Here is a 19233-nt window from a genome sequence, read left to right on the forward strand (position 1 = left end):
TGACAAGACTTGGCAAAGGATTAGATGTTGGGGGCAGGCAGAGAAAGTGAAGCATGATTAAGACACTTGTAGGTCAAGAACTTGGATGACAGGAACAATGGTGGCACCCTAAATAGAAACAGGGAAGTTATGTTTGAGGTGACCTATGGGCCAACCAAGCTCAAATGTCTAGCAGTTGGAGATGCAGAACTAGGGTTCATTAGAGGGAAGGGAGCTGAATGTGGAATCCTGGGAGTCATCTGAACTGAGATAAATTTGAATGGAGGAGAGCTATCACTGAGAGTGCAGAGAGAAAAGAGTAGAGGGCTCAGGACAGAGCCTTGGAATACACTCATGAAGAAGAGGAGGGGAATGACCCTTAAAAGAGACCAAGAAGGAACAGTTCACTCATAGAAAGAAAACCGTGATGGAGTGAAGTCATGGAAAACAAGGGAAGAGAGGCTATCTTGAAGCAGAGCATGGCCAACAATGTCAGATGCTGCTGAAGGGTCAGGAAGGATGAGGACTGAGACAAGACCATTGGATTCAGTAACCAAGGCTATAAGGGACTTTGGAGAAAGCTGGTCCAGCTGAGTAATGGGGAGAGAAGCCAGATTCTGAGGGTTTGAGCAGTGGCTCAAAGGAAGTGGGCACAGCATGTGTAGACAGCTTTTTTGAGGAGCTTGACTATAAAAGGGAAGAGAGATCTCAGAATAATAGTTTGAGGTGATAGTAGGGTAAGTAAAGAATTTTTTTTTAAAGTATGAGAGATCTGGTAGTGTTTTTAGGCATTAGGGTAAAAGCCAGCTGTTGAATAAATAAAGAGGAGGAAATGATAAATGGAGAATCTAGGAGGAGTTGGTTTAATGGCATGAGTTAGAGGGTTGGTGTTTACCTGAAGAAGGCAGGAGGAACATAGACTTGGGGGATGATGTCATATCCACAGCCATGGCATCATCCTTAGTTCTTTACTTTCTTCACCCTGCCTAATTACTTGTCAAATCTTACTGTTTTGACTTCCATGATATGGAAGTAACTACACCAATGGTCTTCCCTTTGCCCTCCCCAATCTGGAATCCATTCTCTCTTCCCTCCTTCCTTATACAGTCCCTTGTTTCTTCTGAAGCCCAGTCCTGATGCCAACTTCTACACTCAGCTCCTCCTGATTATATTAGTTGCTAGTTTTCTCTGCCTCCTGAAAGTACTTTTTGATATAGCTTGAGTTTACTTCTCAGAATACATGTCATCTCACCCCCAATCCTCCTCACTCCCCAGGAGAATGTATGATCTTTGAAGGTAGCGATTATCTGATTTGTGCCTCTATCCCTGGGCACATAGTAGGCTCCTAGCCCATGTGTATTGTATTGAATTGAGTTGAAGCATCTGTCACAGACTTTTAAGAGGTCGTGTGTCTTTCTTCCAAGGTTTCCGTTATTTCTCATTCAGCAACAGGTCCCTGCTTGTGAGTCAGAATAGGGTTAATCATTGCAATTCTTTTTGTTGCTTGTTGTTACCTTTCGGAAAATGACATAGTTTAATGGATGTCAGAAGTCACCTCTTTGAAAAGATGAGGCACAAGTGTGGTAAGGGAGAGTGTCTATAAAGAATTTTGGAACCCCTAAACACACAAAAAGTGAGCTTTTAGAATAATAATTCTAATTAAGTAATCTATGAATGGTCTTCCAAACTCATAGCTGTCTTCCTGGATAATGTGATCTAATAGGTCACTCAACAGATACACGGTAGGTTTGGCTTAGACTAGGCATGGAATCTGCACTTATCCAATACCTCTCTCTTCTTCTAGGTTGGACGCTCGCGGAGGGCAGTTGAACATTACATGCCCGTGTTATCTCCTCATCCTCCAATTGCTCCAAAAGCGAACCATGGATCATGTGTTGTGAGTGATCGAGTATGTTCTAGTTCTTTAGAACTGGCGAGTCTTATGAGAGATGCTTAATGCCCAAATGGATCCAGCCATGAATTGTAAAGGTTATCAGAATGTTTGGACCAAGCTTCTGTGCTCACTTGAAGCACTGCCTCTCTCATCAGTCAGTCCATCCCATCCCATCCCTTATATAGCTCGTATGTAAATGTGGAACACTCATCTGCATTCATATGTGCGCGAATAGATGCGCAATATAATATAATGCATATATTTACATAAGCATTGTGTAATATGCTCTATGTCTCTATTTACATACGTAGAAACAGCTGTGTATATTATGCATTTACAGAGATATGCTATAAACATGCCAATTTTGGTTAGAGTCTGTGGAACAAAAAATAATCCTCCAGGATAATATAAGTTTCAGAGTTTTAATGACAGAGATTTCCTACATCACTATTGCAAGGGAATATAATTTGACCCATAAAAATGAAAGTGAAGAATCAAAAATTGATTGATCTGTAATTCTAATTGAGTTTATTTTTAACCATCTTCATGGTTATTATTGTAGCCAATTTGGTTGTGAAATGAAATTCCATACATAGACAGCTGTTTTTCATGGTTGCTTTTATTAAAAACAAAAAAGTAGACAAATTTAAGGGTTCATAGCTAATAACATCTGCTGTGTTTGCCTCAATCTGCTGCCACCATCTTTGTTTCCCCTGCTCTTGAGACTCTGAGACAGAATGTACCTTCTTAGGTATAGGTGAGGAGGAGCTCTTGGAGACCAAGACTCCTTAGTTTGTTTTTTTTTGGGGGGGAGGGTGCATTTCATATCACCAGCACATAGCATAGTGTTTGGCAGATATTGGATACTCATTAGATTGCTCGTTGAATAAAATCAAATAAGCTTGAGCCCTTGGGTCATTCTTAGATGTCTCCCAGGAAGGTGGCTAGGGAGGACATGTATGATGTTTGGATGAAGGAAACTGGGCTCAGTTTCCAGCTAGAATCTAGACTTAGATGTCACTATAGCCTTAAACATCTTCCCATGAAAACAGCAGCTTTGTTCTTTATTCAGAATTATACTTTCTAGGAATATACACTAAATGCTTATATGTGCTAGGTGCTGCTACAGGAACTCCGGGGGAGGAGAGATTAGATTGGAGAGAGAGCTAGGTTAGGGAGGATGATGAGAAAGCTATTGTTGTGGTCCAGAAGGGAGGAGATTGGACCCAATTGAGAGTGCTAGAGACCTATCTGAGGTTTTTTGTGAAGGTAGAAAGGACAAGATCAGTAACAGATTGGATTTGTGGGATGAGGGCAAAGAATGAACTGGCAATGACTTTGGACTTTAGAACCTGCGTTGACTGAAGCAATGGTGGGGAGTTTGGCAAAAGAGAGGATTAGAGAGTAAAGCTGATGAACTCTGCCTTTGGTGATGTGAGACTGGCGGTCAGGAGAGAGACTGGGGCTGGAAATGATCGGTATAGAGATGATCATTGAACCCATATTACAGATTTATTGCCCCGTCCTCCCCTTGATGTATATAAAACTCAGATCTCTGTGGCTTTGAGGCTGCAGGTGCCTGTGCACAGGGCTACATCAGGACTTATAATGCCAGGATCCCTTTGAGATCTTTCAAACAACATCTAAAACCTAATTATGAGAAAATAGGCTAATGGATTAATTATCTGTATTTTCTGTTAAAAGGCTTAAAACAATCATAAAATTGGAGTTGATTGGGGGTGTGTTTAGAGAGTCATCTAATAGGGATGAGGGGACATTACAGGCAGGCAGCGAGGCTATTGGAGTTTGAGGTTCACGGGGGTCAGGGTGGGGATGCGTCTCATTGACCATAACTGGAACTCTGTCCTGGTGCTGTGTTGACTTCCTTAGCTAAAGTGGTTAGCTGCTTGGAGGTAGCTGAGGGCACTTTAACCAAAGGAACATGTCTCCAGAATTGAGGCCATATTTGCTAACATTGGTGTGGTGAGTCTTAGTTGACTCAATCTTTTGTATTATGTGAAATCCAATAGTCTGTTTCCTCATTGCAGTAACTTCTGGGTTTAGGCAGTATTTATAGAAGAAGTGGAATGTTGTAGCCCATGGAACCAGGAAAAGCAAGGGGAAGCTGAAAAAAAGCAAATAGACTTGGGCCCTTGATGTCATATCATGTAAAACCCAGGACCCCTACTCTTCAGCTTCCCTCCAGGCCAGCCAGATCTGTGTGTGATTGTGTAGCCTTTGATCAGCCACTAGGCAGGAAAGAGAACCACTTCTCAGCCACCCAACCCAGCATAAATTTAGGGTTGTCACTTGGGATGGGAAGGGGACAAAAGGAGAACTCTCTTGAAAGATGATATTTCTACCTCTTCCTCTGACCTCTGCCATTTTCTAGCTGAAAACCTTTGGTGAATAGTCTGTGTTTTATCCAGGTTAGCAAGAGGCAGGAATCTGGTAATAATTGAAAAATGATGGAAAATACAAGCTTAGACCGTGAGGGTCTCCTAGCACCAAATCTAGGCTACTGAGATCTTAGAAATACCAAGTTGGAAAGGATTTTGGCATTAACCAAATACAAATCGTGCCTAAATTAGATTCAGTTCATTTTAACAAACATTTATTAATCACTAAATTATGCCAGATGCTGTGCTAGACACCAAGGATACAGAGGCAGAGGTAACCACCACTTCCTGCTCTCAGGGCAGTCCTCTGCCTACAACACGTGGTCAGCACATGCTCATCCAGCCTTTGCTTGAAGACTTCCAGTGGAGAGGAACTCACCACCTGGGAAGGTGGCTGATTGACTTCTCAGGTGGCTCCAAGCAGCTTTTCTTTTTACACTGAGTGCAAATGGGGCTCCCTGGAGCTTCAGCAAGGTCAGCTATCCTCTGATTAAGTGTCCCCTCAGCTGTCTGGGGACATGAGGGCTGTCTTCACCAAGTCCAAGGAATCTAGGCCCACCCTAAGCAAAGAGTCCTTGACCATTTTCATGTGCTGTACATCTGGTGAAACCTCTGGGCTACTTCTCCAAACAATATTTTTGAATGATAAGCCAAAATTCGTAGGATTTCTAAGTATACCAATCTCTCCATGCTCTAGGTGGTTCTGGAGAACTATAGATTTCAGAGGTTGTAGAATAGCCTCGGCTGAGAGGGTTACTTACCCAATGAGTTCTCTCTATCACAGAAGTCCTAAGTACAGTCTTTTCTGTGTGTGCAAACATGTGTGTGGCTCATGTTTGCACTGGTGTAAGGAGGGCTGAGATGGAAGCATTATCATCCAAAGCAGATGGGTGGCTCTTCTCCCATTTATAGTGTTGGAGAGCCACCTGGGACCCCAAGGAGTCATGGGACTTGCCCAGGGTCCTACGGTTGGTCTATGTCAGAGGCTAGACAAGACCCCAGACCCTCCTGACTCCTGGGCCAGCTCTCTCTCCACTACATCATGTTGTCTCTCATTTCTACACATACAGAAATTGTATGTGTGTGTGTACACATATGTCTATACATTTACACTATATGTATACATATGCACACATAATATGTCCGTACGCCCTATAGGGCAGCCACTAGGTACAGTGGATAGAGTGCTGGACCTTGAGTCAAGGAAGCCTGGATCCCAATCCCAGCTGAGACGCTCAGTGATTCTGTGATTCCTGGGCAGCTTACTTCACCTCGGTCGGCCTTCTTTTCCTCGTCTCTAAAATGGGAATATTACTAGCACACAAGGTTGCTGTGAGGACAAGTGAGACTTTGTTTAAGTAAAGTGCTCTGTACATCTTAAAGCACCATGTAAATATCAGTGACTGTGATGGAGAGCAGGCTTGGTTTAGAGAATCACAGAATTTCAGAGTCGCGCCTCAGAGTCCACTTCGCCCACCTGGTACCCATCTAGTGAATCTTCCAACAACATTGCTGCGTCGTTGTTCGGTCGTTTCAGTCCTGTCCGACTCTGTGACCCCAAAATACTGCAGCACTTTGCCATTTCCTTCTCCAGCTCATTTTACAGATGAGAGGGACTGAAGCAAACAGGGTCAAGTGACTTGCCCAGGATCACACAGCTCGACAACTACCAAACCAACATTTGCTTGATGACATCTGGTGAGGGCGATCATATCATCTCTTGAAGGAAGCCCATTGGACTCTGGGATGTGCTCAACATTTCAGAAGTTCCTCATGATGTCATCCACAAATCTGCCTCTTTGTAACATCCACACCCCCACCCTAATACATGTGTCCGTGGACTCCAGCCCTCTTCCCTGGACTATTGCCTTAGCCTTCTGCCTGGGGCCCCTGCCTCCAGCATCTCCCTCCCCACCTCCATCCCTCTTCCAGTTAGCTGCCAAGGGTACGTGTCTGCTCATGTCACAATGGCTACCCGCCTCAATAAACTGCATTGAGTTTCTATTATCCCCAGGAGCCGATCAACAATCTTCTACCTGCATTAAAAATCCTCCCAACCTGGTTCCTTCCCACCTTTCCAGTCTTCTTACATCTTACTTCCATCTCTGCAATCTTCTGACCCCATTACCAGTATGCCATTCAAATATGTCACTCATCTCCCACCTTCTTGTCTTTGCCTTGGCTATACCCCATGCCTGGAATGCACTCCCTTCTCACCTCAGACTCTTCGTTTCTCTAGCTTCCTCCAAATCTCACCTTAAATTCCTTGTACAGGAGGCCCTCCCACATGCTAATACTTTCCTGTCTTTCTTTTTTCCACTCTGTAAATATCTTCTATATACATAGTTACTAACATGTTGTCTCTGTCATTAGAATGTGAAATCCCTGTGGGCAGGAATTGTTTTAACCTTTCTTTGCATCTCTAGGGCTTAGCAGAGTCCTTCACACATAGTAGGTGCTTAATAATGCTTGTTGGCTGAGTGACTAACTAACCACCTTTTGATCCTGGTGCTGCCCCCTGAGGACATCTCATTCATGTTCCTCAGAGCAGCCCTTCTAATTCCCAAGAAAACTACCACGTTCCTCTGAGACTTCCTTTCTCCTTGAATATTCCTAGTTTCCTCCAGTCTGTCTCATATAGCTTGATATTCAGCCCTTTGGGCTCTGGATGTCGCCAGCTCACCAATGTCCATCCTAAAATATGACACCGGAGCTTTCCAGATGTGGCCTGCCCAGGATAACTGCAGCTGCTCAGTTATACCCAACCTCCTGATTTTTTAGATTCTGGGTCATCTTGGGTTGGTTCCTCCTCTAATTCTCACTAATTCTGTCACGCTCTCATGGTCTCAGTTTCCCCATCTGTAAAATGGGGAGAATGGACTATGTTGCCTCTCATGGACCTTCTAGCTGCTTCTGTGATCCCATGATCCCTTATACAATTTTGGGTATTTTTTGTGTAAAGTAAAATCTAGTTAAAAAAATAAAGCAACAAGACAGAGTTATTACATGTGCTTCTATTTGCATTTAAACTTCCTGGTCATTAGTACATTCGGTGTCAGCTGTGTGATCCCCATTAAAGTGAGTGTCCCCAAAGACCTTTTTACAAAGAATTGCTGTGCTAAGCTGAGCTCAGTGATCTCCAGGTCCTCTCCTTCAGGTCACGTTCTATTAGCCATTTCTCCGGAGCTGCTGGGCTGCTAGTTCCCTGTTTGTGCCAAGACAATAGAGAGAGAGACTTCCAGGTGTGGGTGTCTGTAGGTGGCTTCAGATGGAGACCTACCATATGGCTTTACTCACAGCTGTTGGTCTGGGTGCTTCTGTTTGCAGAGGTCGGTATCACATCTGCCTCGGCGTCTGACGGCCGTCCCTCTGAAGGAGCCCCAAATATGGAGGGCCAGGCAGGTCATGTTCACGGTCCGAGGCCATGGGTTGCTTCCATAATAGGTTCTTTTGAGTTCCTTGTCCGCCATTGCTCCAGGTCACATGGCAGACCCGTCAGTCCAACCAAGATCCTCTGACTCTCCATCAAGTTCCCTACAACTGCTCTCAGCACAGATTGCTTTATTGTTGTTCCTGTGGTGATTCCAAAGCAATCTCATGATCACAGACTGGGGTGAGTAGATCACAGCCAAAGGGGTTTGGCCTGGTTAGTATAGACAGATGTGGTGATGAGGAAGGACCCTTTCATTCAGTGCCTTGGTTTCCTCAGTTCCTAGCCCATCGCCTCGCATGTGAGAGAAGATTAAAAAAAACCATACAGAATAAATACAGGTTACTTGGGTGAGACACTCACTGAGGAGGAATCCAAAGGGTGTCTTGTAGCAGACTGATTTCTGCCTTCTTCCCTCTGAGGATTCTTACCCTGTGATATATGGATCCCTTGGGATCAATTTCAGGGGGATTTGCAAACTTGGATCAGAAAATTATGTTTACTGTAATGTTAGTTCCTTTGTCATCCTTTGCATTTTGTTTTATGAATATGAAAATAGTATCCTGTGAGGTAGGCCATGGGTCTCACTGGATTGCCAAAGGGGCCCACGAGCCCCAAATGGTTAAGAATTTCTGTATTAGATTATGAATTTCTTTCTCTCTTTCTCAGGACTTAATACCACAGTATGTAGGTAATGGAAGTTCAGTAACTATTTGACTAGCCCAGGGACTGCCCATCCATGTGACTCGTGCTGAAGACAACATGGAACCACATTTTCAGTGGTCATTTGTCCTTTTGTAATAATCATAATGATATTATGATTGTAATTGTTGTAGGTAGCATTTATGCAGTGTGTATCATGGCCAGGCTCACTGAACTAAGTGCTTTACAAATATTATCTCACCTGACCCTCTCTACAACCTTGGCAGGTAGATGCTATCACCGTCCCCACTTTACAGAAGAGAAAACTGAGGTAAACAGAGATTGATCGATTTGCCCAAAGTCATCCAACCAGTAAGTGTCTGAGTCTGGATTTGAACTCAGTACTTACTGACCCCAGGCCTAGCTCTATATCCACTGCATCATATAGCTCACTTTTGTGAATCACCCCGCATGGCCGCCCCACTTCTGAAAGCAGCACCCGGCTGCCAGGCCTCTCTGTCTTCCCCTGCATGTGAGTCTTTTTATTCAATGATCGGCCCATCTAGCTACCCACACTGACACCACCTGGAAGAGTCAACATAGCTGCTCCCCACTCTGGGACACACTGCTCTGAAAAGGCCGCCCCCCCCCAGGATTGTTTTCTTTTGTATATGTGTATGTATGTGTATGTATATATATACACACACACACACACATATATATATGTATATGTATATGTATATGTATATGTATATATATATATACATATATATATATATATATATACACATTTTATTTACCCCCCCACACACACATTTATGTACACACACATCACCATCACATAGAGATGTCTCCCATTCCCTCTTGCCCCAAGGATCCTCTCTTGTTACAGGTACATTCGAACAAGTCTTCACACAGATCATGTATGATCATCTGGGGGTTGGCTACTTCCACAGTTAGAGGTTGGAGGGAAGCTTTATCATCCTTCTGAAATCAGGGTTGTTTTGGACTAAGACTTCTAAGAAAACGTCCATAACAACTACCACCACCATCACCATAATAATAGCATTTACATAGTCCCAGGCATTGTGCTAGTGATGATGATGATGGTGACGGTGATGATGCTCTCTAGTGTTTCTGTAGTACCTACTATGTACTGGGCACTGTGCAAAAATAATAATTATGATGATAATATCTAGAATTGATATAGCATCTATTATGTGTCAGGCAGAGGCAGCTAGGTTGAGCAGTAGATAGAATATTGGGCCTGGAGTCAGGAAGAACTGACCTCAAATACTTACAAGCTGCGTGACTTTGGACCAGTCACTTCACCCTGTTTGCCTCAGTTTCCCCATTTGTGAAATGAACTGGAGAAAGAAAGGACACTTGAGTGTCCTTGCCAAGAAAATCTCGTGGATAGTATCGACGTGATGCGGTCCATAGAGTCATGGAGAGTCAGACATGACTGAATGACAGAACAAATGTGTCACGCGGCAGTTTAATTAATAATAATAAAATAATTATGGTATTTTTATAGATCCTACTATGTTCCAAGCAACGCCGCAACAACACTAATAATAAGCATTTCTATACTGCCTACTATGTGCCAGACATGCGCAGTAGTAGAAGTCGGAACAGGAGCGGTAGCGGTAGCAGCAGCAGCAGGAGCGGTAGATAGCATCTGTATCATGCCTACTGTACTCCAGGCACTGTGCCTAGCACTCGGCAGACAGCACGGCCGGCGGAGGCTTTTGGGGTTCAGCGTCACCTGCTTCAGAGACAGCGGCTAGCTTGCTGGCCAAAGTAAATGTACTTTGACTCGAATCTTCCCGAGCATTCGTGTAATTCGCTTACGCTTCTAGATCCCAAAGGTAACCCTTAATTCTTGAAGTCGGCTGGTTCAGCAAACTCCAGGAGGACAGCGCTTTTGTCCTGCAGGAGATTGCCTTCTCCTGGAGCTCCTCTCTCTTCTCAGGATGGGGCTGGCTAGGCTCGTGCGAAAAAATTGAAGATGTTTAGGCGGAAGAGAGGATGCGGGACGCAGAATATTCCAGAAACGATTCTCTTCAAGGGCTTGAAAGGCTGTCAGGACGAGGGTTGGGTTCTGCGTTACTGCTCCTAGGATCTCTCAGCCGGAGCTGGGTGACCGCTGGCCAGGCATGTTGCCGAAGGTCAGACTCTGCGTGCCTCTGGCCCTAGGCTGATTTATGACTTCGAGAGTCCGCTGGAATCCTTTATGTTGATGACATTTTAGCAGAAAAGGATTAATTCCTGGGCAGTCCCTTTGGGCTCTAAAATCTGAACATCTTGCTCGTCTGTGTTTATTGGGCGTGGCTGTCAGCCAGCCTCAGGTTCCCAGCCAAGGTTTGATATTGTCGCTCGGTTTACGGGATGAATAGAAATACTGAAAGGTACCAGAGAGCATCTCCATTGTTCAGAGTCCTCCGCGATTGTGCCTCTGCTTATGCAGAGGATGGCGGCACCGACTGTTGGAACAAATACTTTGGGTCACAAGGGGGTATAATGGAAGGATATAATTAAAGTTTAATCTGTTCGGTTAAAAAAAAAAAAACTTTAATTACTCTAGGCAATTTGTTGGGCTGTTAATTGGTTTTGGAACTGTACCTAGATCCTAATTTAAGCTACATTTTCGCCCTAATTGTTTAGGCTCTCCCTCGGCCAAACACTGCCCCAGGAAGACCCAGCACTGCCCCAGCACACATGCAGCAACGGCCAGGTCGGCTGCAGCCGCTGCCCAATCATCCAGGGGCCGGAGCGACGCTCAAGCCAACCTCGGTGTCCAAGTCAAAGTCGTCTCCGGCCGAGATGGAGGGTCGATTTCCCAATGGGGTGAGGCACTGCTTTGAGGAATGTTTCCTAATGCTTTGGAAAGCATCGAAGTCTTAGAAACCTCTGTAAAAGAATAGGCTTCATCTAAATTTGGTTTTATTAGTGTCAGTCAAGCTCCCCAGGAATGGAAATCTTATTATTTCTGGGTTATTGAAAAATAATCCTTTGCATTTATGAAGTACCTGCTGTGTGCCAGTCCCCGAGCCTGGGAGTAGGATGATGAGGGTCACAGCTGCCATTAGCATAGCCTTTAAGGTTTTCTCAAGTGCTTTACATACAGCATTTCACTCCTTCCTCACAACTGCCCTGGGACTAGGAGTTGTGACTGTCCTTGTTTTATGAATGAGCCAAATGAGATCGAGAGAAGATGAGGAGGGTTTCCCAAGGACACACACATACCTGTCTGAGGCAGGATTCAAACCCAGGTATTCCTGACTTGTTCCTGTCCTCAAGGGGCTTACAGTCTCAGTTAGGTGGTGGTTGATAGTGGGGGTTCAACACGTCCACAGATGAAAATAAAAAAAAAAACCATACAGAATAAGTACAGGTTACTTGAGTGAGACACTCACCAAGGAGGAATCCAAAGGGTGTCTTGTAGGAGCTCCTCTTGAGCTGAGGAAGGGGAGACAAGGGTGCCCAGAGGTGCATGTGAGAAGGGGCTACATAGTTCTGGGAGGTGCTGTGCACAGGAGTGGAGAGAGGAGAGAGAATGTTGTATAATTAGTAGGCGGTCTAGCTTGCCTGGAGCATACCGTGTGTGCAGGGTCAGTAGTGTGCAGGAAGCTGGAGAGGGGCCACAAGCTCGGCTGTGGAGCCCATGGAATAGGGAATGAGGCATCTGCGTTTTATCCTAAAGGAAACAGAGAGGCACTGAGCCTTCTTGAGAGGCAGGGTGGCAGCTGTGTGGGACATGCTTTGGAAAGGGCAGAAGCCTGGATGCAGACACCAATTAGGAAGGCTGTAGTAGCTGGGTGGCTGAGTGGGTAAGCAGTTGGCCTGGACTCAGGAAGACCCAAGTTCAAATTTGGCTTCAGCCACTGACTATATCTGTGTGACCCTGGGCCAGTCACTTAACTTCTGTTTCCCTTAATCCACTGTAGTAGGAGATAGCAAACCACTCCAGTATATGTACCCAAAAAAAACCCAGATGAAGGCACAAAGAGTCAGATACGACTGAACAACAAACAAACAAATGAGAGATAATGAGGGCCTGTACTGAGGTCTGTGTGGTGTGAAGGGGAAAAGAGGTTTCTGAATCAAGACAACAAACATTTATTAGGCGCTAACTACATACCTGGCATTGTGCTAAGAAGCAAGAAGGAAGCTAGCTCCTGCCCCCAGTGAGGTTACATTGCAATGGGGGTAAACAATACATAAAGAGAATTTGCTGGGTGCGCGCGTGCGTGCGTGCGTGTGTGTGTGTGTGTGTGTGTGTGTGTGTGTGTGTGTTTGTGTGTGTGTGTGTGATGGAATCTGGCCATGGATTGAATGGGGGGAGGAGAGTGAGTGAAGAGTTATGGCTGAGTCCTATGTTTTGTCCTGGGTGACTGGAAGAACACTGGGGCCCTTGACATACCTGGAGGAGCTAGGAGGAGGGGGAGGTTTGGGGGAAAGGTAATGAACTTTCTTTTGGACACATGTTTGAAATGCTTTTATAACATCCAGGAAGAGATACCCAGGAGGCAGCTGGGATGCAAGGTCAAATTCAGGGGAAAGATTAGGCCTGGAGAAGGAGATCTGAGAATTGTCTGGAGATAGAGAGAGAGAGAGAGAAAGAGAGAGAGAGAGAGAGAGAGAGAGAGAGAGAGAGAGAGAGAGAGAGAGGAGAGACACAGAGACAGACAGACATGGGGCAGGGTGGGGAGTGGGAGAAGAAAGAGAGACAGAGAAGTGATGTCCTAGGACAGAGTCCTAAGTTCTATCTGAAAATAGAGGGAGGGGGCATTTGAAGGACTAACCCAAAAGTAAAAAAGAATCTCTTTAATCAAGAGATTTGTGCTGTTTCCACATCTTAAATTTTTAACCTCTGAGGGCCTTAACATCCACTCTTCTGATCCCATTTGACTCTGCTCATTTGGAGCCACTCACTTCCATCTGTAACAACAATCTGGCTATCAGCTGTTGTGGGGGTGAAAGACCAACACAAGCCCAACAACAAGAACACTGCCAGCATGGGTTCTTTTGATCTGCTTTACTAAGGAAAGCAATGTTAAGGGGTTAACAAGCTTACTTTAATCCAACATACAAATATCACTCACTTAGTTCAGGGGAAAAAGCCAGCACTCTGAACTTCTGAGCAAATACAAACAAATTACAAACAGACCAAATACAATTCATAGTTACCAAGAAAACCAAGTCCAGACATCTGGGAAAGCTGGAGGGCTCTTAGGTACAGCTGCCTGGAGTCTCCACATCAGCGCACCACCAAGAGTGAGAGCCCTGAGTAAATGGCTCTATCTTCCCTTTTTTATACAGTTTCAGACGATATCAAACATCATCTGAGCGACCAGAACTTAGGCTCCTATGATTGGCTCTGGAGTTAGCACCTCCGTTAGGACCCTGGGAGCTTCATACCCACATAGGCTTAGCACCTAGTAATTAGGGGTTTGGGGCAAACTTAGGAGCAAAGATCTAATCAGGTCTCCCTTAGTTAGCCCCACCTGGGGCCCCACCTTAGTTACCAATTCACACCCACATAGGTTTAGCACCTAATAGGGGTTTGGGCCTGGGGCTTAGCACCTAATAAGACTCAAAGACACTTAATTAATCATTTTAAAACAGTAAGAAAGGCCCAATTTAATTGATATTACACCATCTTGGCAATTTGACCATACCCTGCTGGGCAGAAGTGCTGGGTACATGCTGAGCCCCTCTCTGGTCTTCAGAGTGCCAGGGACCCACCCCCCCATCTCTATCTCCCCTCCCCCTCCTTCTCTCCCACTCTCCCTCTCCCTGTCTCTGTCTCTCTGTCTGTCTCTCTCTGTAGATCAGCTGCTTCTCATCTCGGGACATTGTGGATTCATTCAGAACAGGGTCAGCTGTGAGCCCCTGTATTGGGAATCAAGATGGGCTGTTAGCCACTTATTCAACCAAGTGCCCTTGAAGAGTTTGGCCTTCGTTTCCTTGATTATATTAGGAGTCTTTGATGGCCTCCTTGCCTAAAGGGAAAGGCTAGTTTACATGGGTTTGAGTGACATGTTTGTGACATCAGAGGCTTTTAGACCACGTGGGTTTAAGTTGCATTTTCATGACAATTTTCAGTCATGTGGTTGAGTCGCATGTGTGACTCACCTTTGACCTCGAACAAAATATATAAAACCAGAGGTTGGCTTTCTTTTTTCAAAGCTCTGAGCTGCAGCAGTAGTGATGCATGACTCTAAGCCAGCCGTTGTCTAGCTCCTGGCTGAACTCAGATGTTGGTAACTATGAACTGTATTTGGTCTGTTTATGAATGTATGTTTGTAATTTGTTTGTATTTGCTCTGAAGTTCAGGGTGCTGGCTTTTTCACTTGAACTAAGTGAATGACATTTGTATGCTGGATTAAATTGAGATTGTTAACCCCTTAATGTTGCTTTCCTTAGTAAAGCAGATCAAAGAACATGGGCTTGCAGTGTTCTGTGAGCTGGTCGTTGTTGGTTTTACACCCCCCACAGCAGCTGCTAGCCGAATTGTTGAAACAGCCCCTACCCACACAGCCTAGGCACTGTCTCCTTTTTGCATTGGCTATGCTCAGGGTTCCCCTCAGCACAGTGAGCCAAATCTCCAGAGAAACAGCCAAACATGTTGGGCTAATGCCTTGCCTTTGTTCTTACTCTTAGAACTGATAAGCTAAACATTACATAATCATTAGCATCCCACGAGTATTAAAATCTGGGTGCATTGATCTGGACCCAAGAAACCCAGACATGGCCAATTCACGTCTGTGGATGTGGCAGCGTGCAAACAGCAGAGATGTGTAAACAAGCAGATTGTTTGACTTAGATATCCAGCAGGACCAGCCTTTAGTAAACTCTAGAGGAATTCTGGACCTGGGGCTTATGGTTGGGAGTGGTGGTGGCTGGACTTGGGAGCTTGGTGGGCTCAAGGGAAGGCAGGACCGCTCCCCCCTCCCTTGGCCAGATAATGGTGGTTGATCTCATTCCCTACTGTCCTGCCTCTGACAGGGGCCTCTGACCTCTGAGACAGCCCTCACAGAGCAGGAAGTGTGGACTCATGTCTAGCCTAGCAAGGCACAAGCTGCCTCTACCATGACCATTGGTGTCCCTCTCCTTGACTTGGAGTTGGGCACCATTTGCTGTAATCTCCTGTGACCACCCACTCTCTGGCTCTACAGACAAAATCCTGTTTGCTGGGCTCGGCATTGGGGAGGGGCCCTTCCAGAGTGAGGGGTGTTAACAGATTCACAAAAGCAAGGAAATGAAAAGCCCTGAAATAGATGCGATGTGCATGGCATCTTGTTTCCCATCAAGGTATGAAATTGCTTGGGGTTTGACTCATGAGAAGGGCGAACATTGTAGAAAGGATTGGCCAAGGGCCCAGCGAACCATCCCCAATCTTTGATTCTGTTGCCTTTCTGAAGTTACCGTTTAGGTATAGATCACACACTTCAGTAGATGTGATGGGAATGTTTTTGATAATTTTAAGAGGAGGTCAGAGAACCATGAAGTCAAGTTCCCTAAAGAGGAAGAATAATTAGCACCTTCGTTAGTGAAGGAGTTCTGTTGTGAAGGACAAACGTTATGATGATGACAGCCTTACGTGTGGGCAAATCTAAATGAATGCCTGTTGCTCTGGATTGGAGGGATTGGGTGGGTTTGGGTCCCTTTGAGGAGATGCACACTGTGGGAGATTTAGTTACATTGGGGGCTGTTAAACCCACCAAAGAGATCACTGCAGTTGACAGAAGGAATTTCATTGTGACCTAAATTAAGGTCAGGCCATTGCTCTTCTCTCTGTCTGGGCAGAAGCCAAGCAGCTAAGCGTCCAGATGAGCTGATGTCAAAGGTTTTGTCAGTTTTCCAGTGATGTGGAAGTGTTGGTCATTGTCATTCATTGTCCCAGCCAGTCCCCTAGCAAGCATTTATTAAGCAACTATTGTGTGTGGGGAGGCACCGTCCACGAGAATTTCCATTTGTATGGTAACTTGAGGTTTTGTGGTGTACTGGACAGAGGCTAGGCTTGTAGTTAGGAAGGCCGGGGTTAAAATCCTGCCTCTGAGACCCATGAGCTCAAAAAGCCTGGTCAGCTGGTGGTCAGTGAATAGAGCACCAGGCCTGGAGTCTAGAGGACCTGGGTTCAAATCTGGCCTCATACAATAGTGTGGGTGGGGTCACATACTTAATCTTTGACTTAGTTTCTTCATGTGTGAGATGGAAATAGTGATGACACCTGCCTTCCAGGGTGGATGACATTCGTTAAGTGTTTTGTGAACCTTAGCAGTGTCACATGATGCTAGCTTCTACTAATTAACTCTTAGTATTTCTGAACCAGCAGTGCCTCCAGCCCCTTCCCAGGACGCGCCTACTAGTCAGAGGTGGTCAGGAATCTGCCTGAGGGTAGGGAGTGTGCAAGGTGGAAGCTCCTCGCACTCAGGAAACCACAGGTCCTTCCGAGGGTCCTGTTCCCTTGGACTTCACCAGTGCTTTTCTTCTTGGGCCTCTGAGGTGTAGTGGTAGGAGTATTAGTATCCTCACTTTATAGAGGAGAAAAATGTGGCTCAAGATGAGTTTACGTGTTTCTCATAGCAAGCTTCTGAGTGTTGGTGCCAGGATTCGACCTCTGGTCTCAGAATAGCATGGAGGAAAGAAGAGTGGCCCTGGAGTCGGGGCTGTTGGGCTCGAACCCATCTGGGTGATTGTCAGCTGTGACCCCTGGAGCCTCTTTTGTCCAAGGAGGGGGTTGGGCTACGTGGTGCCTGAGGGTCCCCTCCAACTCTAGGCTCTCTCACTGCCCTGCCTCAAGCAGTGTAGACTGTGCTGCCAGTGGGAAGAGAGGGTAAGAATGACTGGTCACATGTCCTTTATAGGAACCTATTGGTAACTTCCTTCATCATCATGAAAACATTTTGTGAAAGATTCATGTCCAATAGCAGTTCCGACAACAAATAGCTCAAGTGGAAAACCAATCAGTGGCATCTATTAAGCACCCTCTGGGACCTAGGCACTGTGATAGGTGGCAGGAACACAGAGATACAGGTGACTGAGGCCCAGCCCTCAAGGACCTTACGCTCTGTCCAGCTCTGGCAAGCCAGTCCATGTACCAGTACATCAGAGGGTCTGGCCCGGTGATTTCCTTGGTGTACAGGACTACCGCGTGAGAAAAGTCCTTCTACCAGAACAGGTTGACAAATTCTCTACAACATAGAGAGGTGTGAGGGCGAGCCCTGGGAAGGAAAGGTCACCCTGCCAGTATGGATCCGGCAGATGAGGAGGCTCTGAGATCAGCTCTGCAGGCCACAGTCTCTCTCAGGCTGCCTTTCCATATTCAAAATAAATGCAGGGTAAATTCTAAAGGGGACAAAGGTGCCAAAGCTGAGGGGATCAGGAAAGGCTTCGTGTAGGGGCATCATTCAAACTGAGCTTTGGAGAAAAGTAGGGATTCTTAGGGTGTGAATTGTGGGTGTTGTGCACAGTTTATGCAAAAACGTGGAGGTGAGAGGTAGAGTGTTGGAGGTGAAAATAGTAAGAAGTTATTTTGACTAGACTGAAGAGCATGGGGAAGGGTTGTGTTTGTATAATGAGGCTGATAAGATAGGCTGGAACCAGGATATGGAGGGCTTTGAATGCCAAAACTAGGAGTTGGTCTATGTTTGACCCTCAGGGGAATAAGCCCCCATGATCTCTAGCACAATAATGGATTGGCTAGTGTAAGTCTTCATCTGCACTTGGGGAGTGGTTGAAAACTGAAATGTGGACACAGGTGGGTTAAGCATTGGCCGAAGGGCCACATATATGAGTTTGGAAATCAGAAATCTTAATTTTCACCCCCTATTAAATGCACTTGACTAGGGAGCTCCCTTGTCTCTGGGTCCCAGGAAGAAGTTCTGGGTTGCCCTATTGCCAAGAAACGGTAGACCCTGGATTTTCTCCTAGGCTTTCACATATATCGACAAGGAGATTTGACAGGGTTCAGTAATTCTGGTGCAGTGATGGGTATGATCACCAGCTACACCAACCAAGCGAGAGAACTCAGAATCCCAGAATCTTAGTGCCAGTGGAAAATGCCCAAGTCTCGCTATGTGGCCTGGACCTGAATCCGCACGTTGATATCTCATTTTTAAGCCACACAAGGCTGGGCTCTGCAGGGTCTGATCTGACCTTTGTTACGGGCCTGTGAGGTACAGGTATGAGGGTATTGTTTGCTCATTTGACATTTGACCTATCTGAGATCCAGAGAGAAAGACTTCTTCAGGGTCACATAGAAAGTAAGGGGCAATGATGGTGCCTAAAACTTTGTCCCAGGACTCCAGACCAGAATATCAGAATGACTTCTAAATATTGAATATGCTGATTTGTGCGAGCTGGTTCAATCCGGGTGGTTTTTTCTCCTTTATTAAATGAATTCTAATGTCAGGACATATGTTTCCAGGGCGAAAGGTACAAGAACACTTCAGAACTTTCCCATGGAGTGGCTCCCTATCAGTTGCCCATTATTAATGAGTATTTGATGCCTGTGCCTCCGCCACCATCCCCAAGAAATGAGAAGATGATCAGCAAAGGTCGCATCGAGGCATGGAGGAGAAGAGTCCGCCCGACCACAGCCCCAAACCTCCCAGATCCTCACAGGGTAATTACTGAGCCAGTTTGTTTGCACATTTACAGCAAAGTTAGATTTTTCAAGGGCACAGGGAGAAAATTGGGGTAATGATATGCAGAGTGGCCAGTGCAAAGATGTGGAATAAATTTTCTAAATGTAATTGCTGACGCCAGTGCAACAGAAATGCAGGCTGTGAGCAGTCCGCTGGAATAGCCAATTCAACATACTCAGGAAGAGAATTGTTAACCAGTCTTGTGATCAAAACCACCCGGTAATCCATCCC

At 45.6% G+C, this 19233-nt stretch overlaps 1 protein-coding gene across 1 annotated transcript in view; it reads left to right on the top strand.

Annotated features, from left to right (window-relative positions):
- ERICH3 (glutamate rich 3) overlaps nucleotides 1-19233 on the top strand; it is a 122341-nt gene that overhangs the window by 13128 nt on the left and 89980 nt on the right. Inside the window, exons 3-5 of the mRNA XM_036753409.1 lie at nucleotides 1784-1876; nucleotides 11012-11194; nucleotides 18783-18980. Of these exons, the coding sequence (XP_036609304.1) occupies nucleotides 1784-1876; nucleotides 11012-11194; nucleotides 18783-18980 (474 nt within the window). The remainder of the gene's footprint in view (nucleotides 1-1783; nucleotides 1877-11011; nucleotides 11195-18782; nucleotides 18981-19233) is intronic.

The sequence above is a fragment of the Trichosurus vulpecula genome, chromosome 4, assembly GCF_011100635.1.
Source record: "Trichosurus vulpecula isolate mTriVul1 chromosome 4, mTriVul1.pri, whole genome shotgun sequence".
Lineage (NCBI taxonomy): Eukaryota > Metazoa > Chordata > Mammalia > Diprotodontia > Phalangeridae > Trichosurus > Trichosurus vulpecula.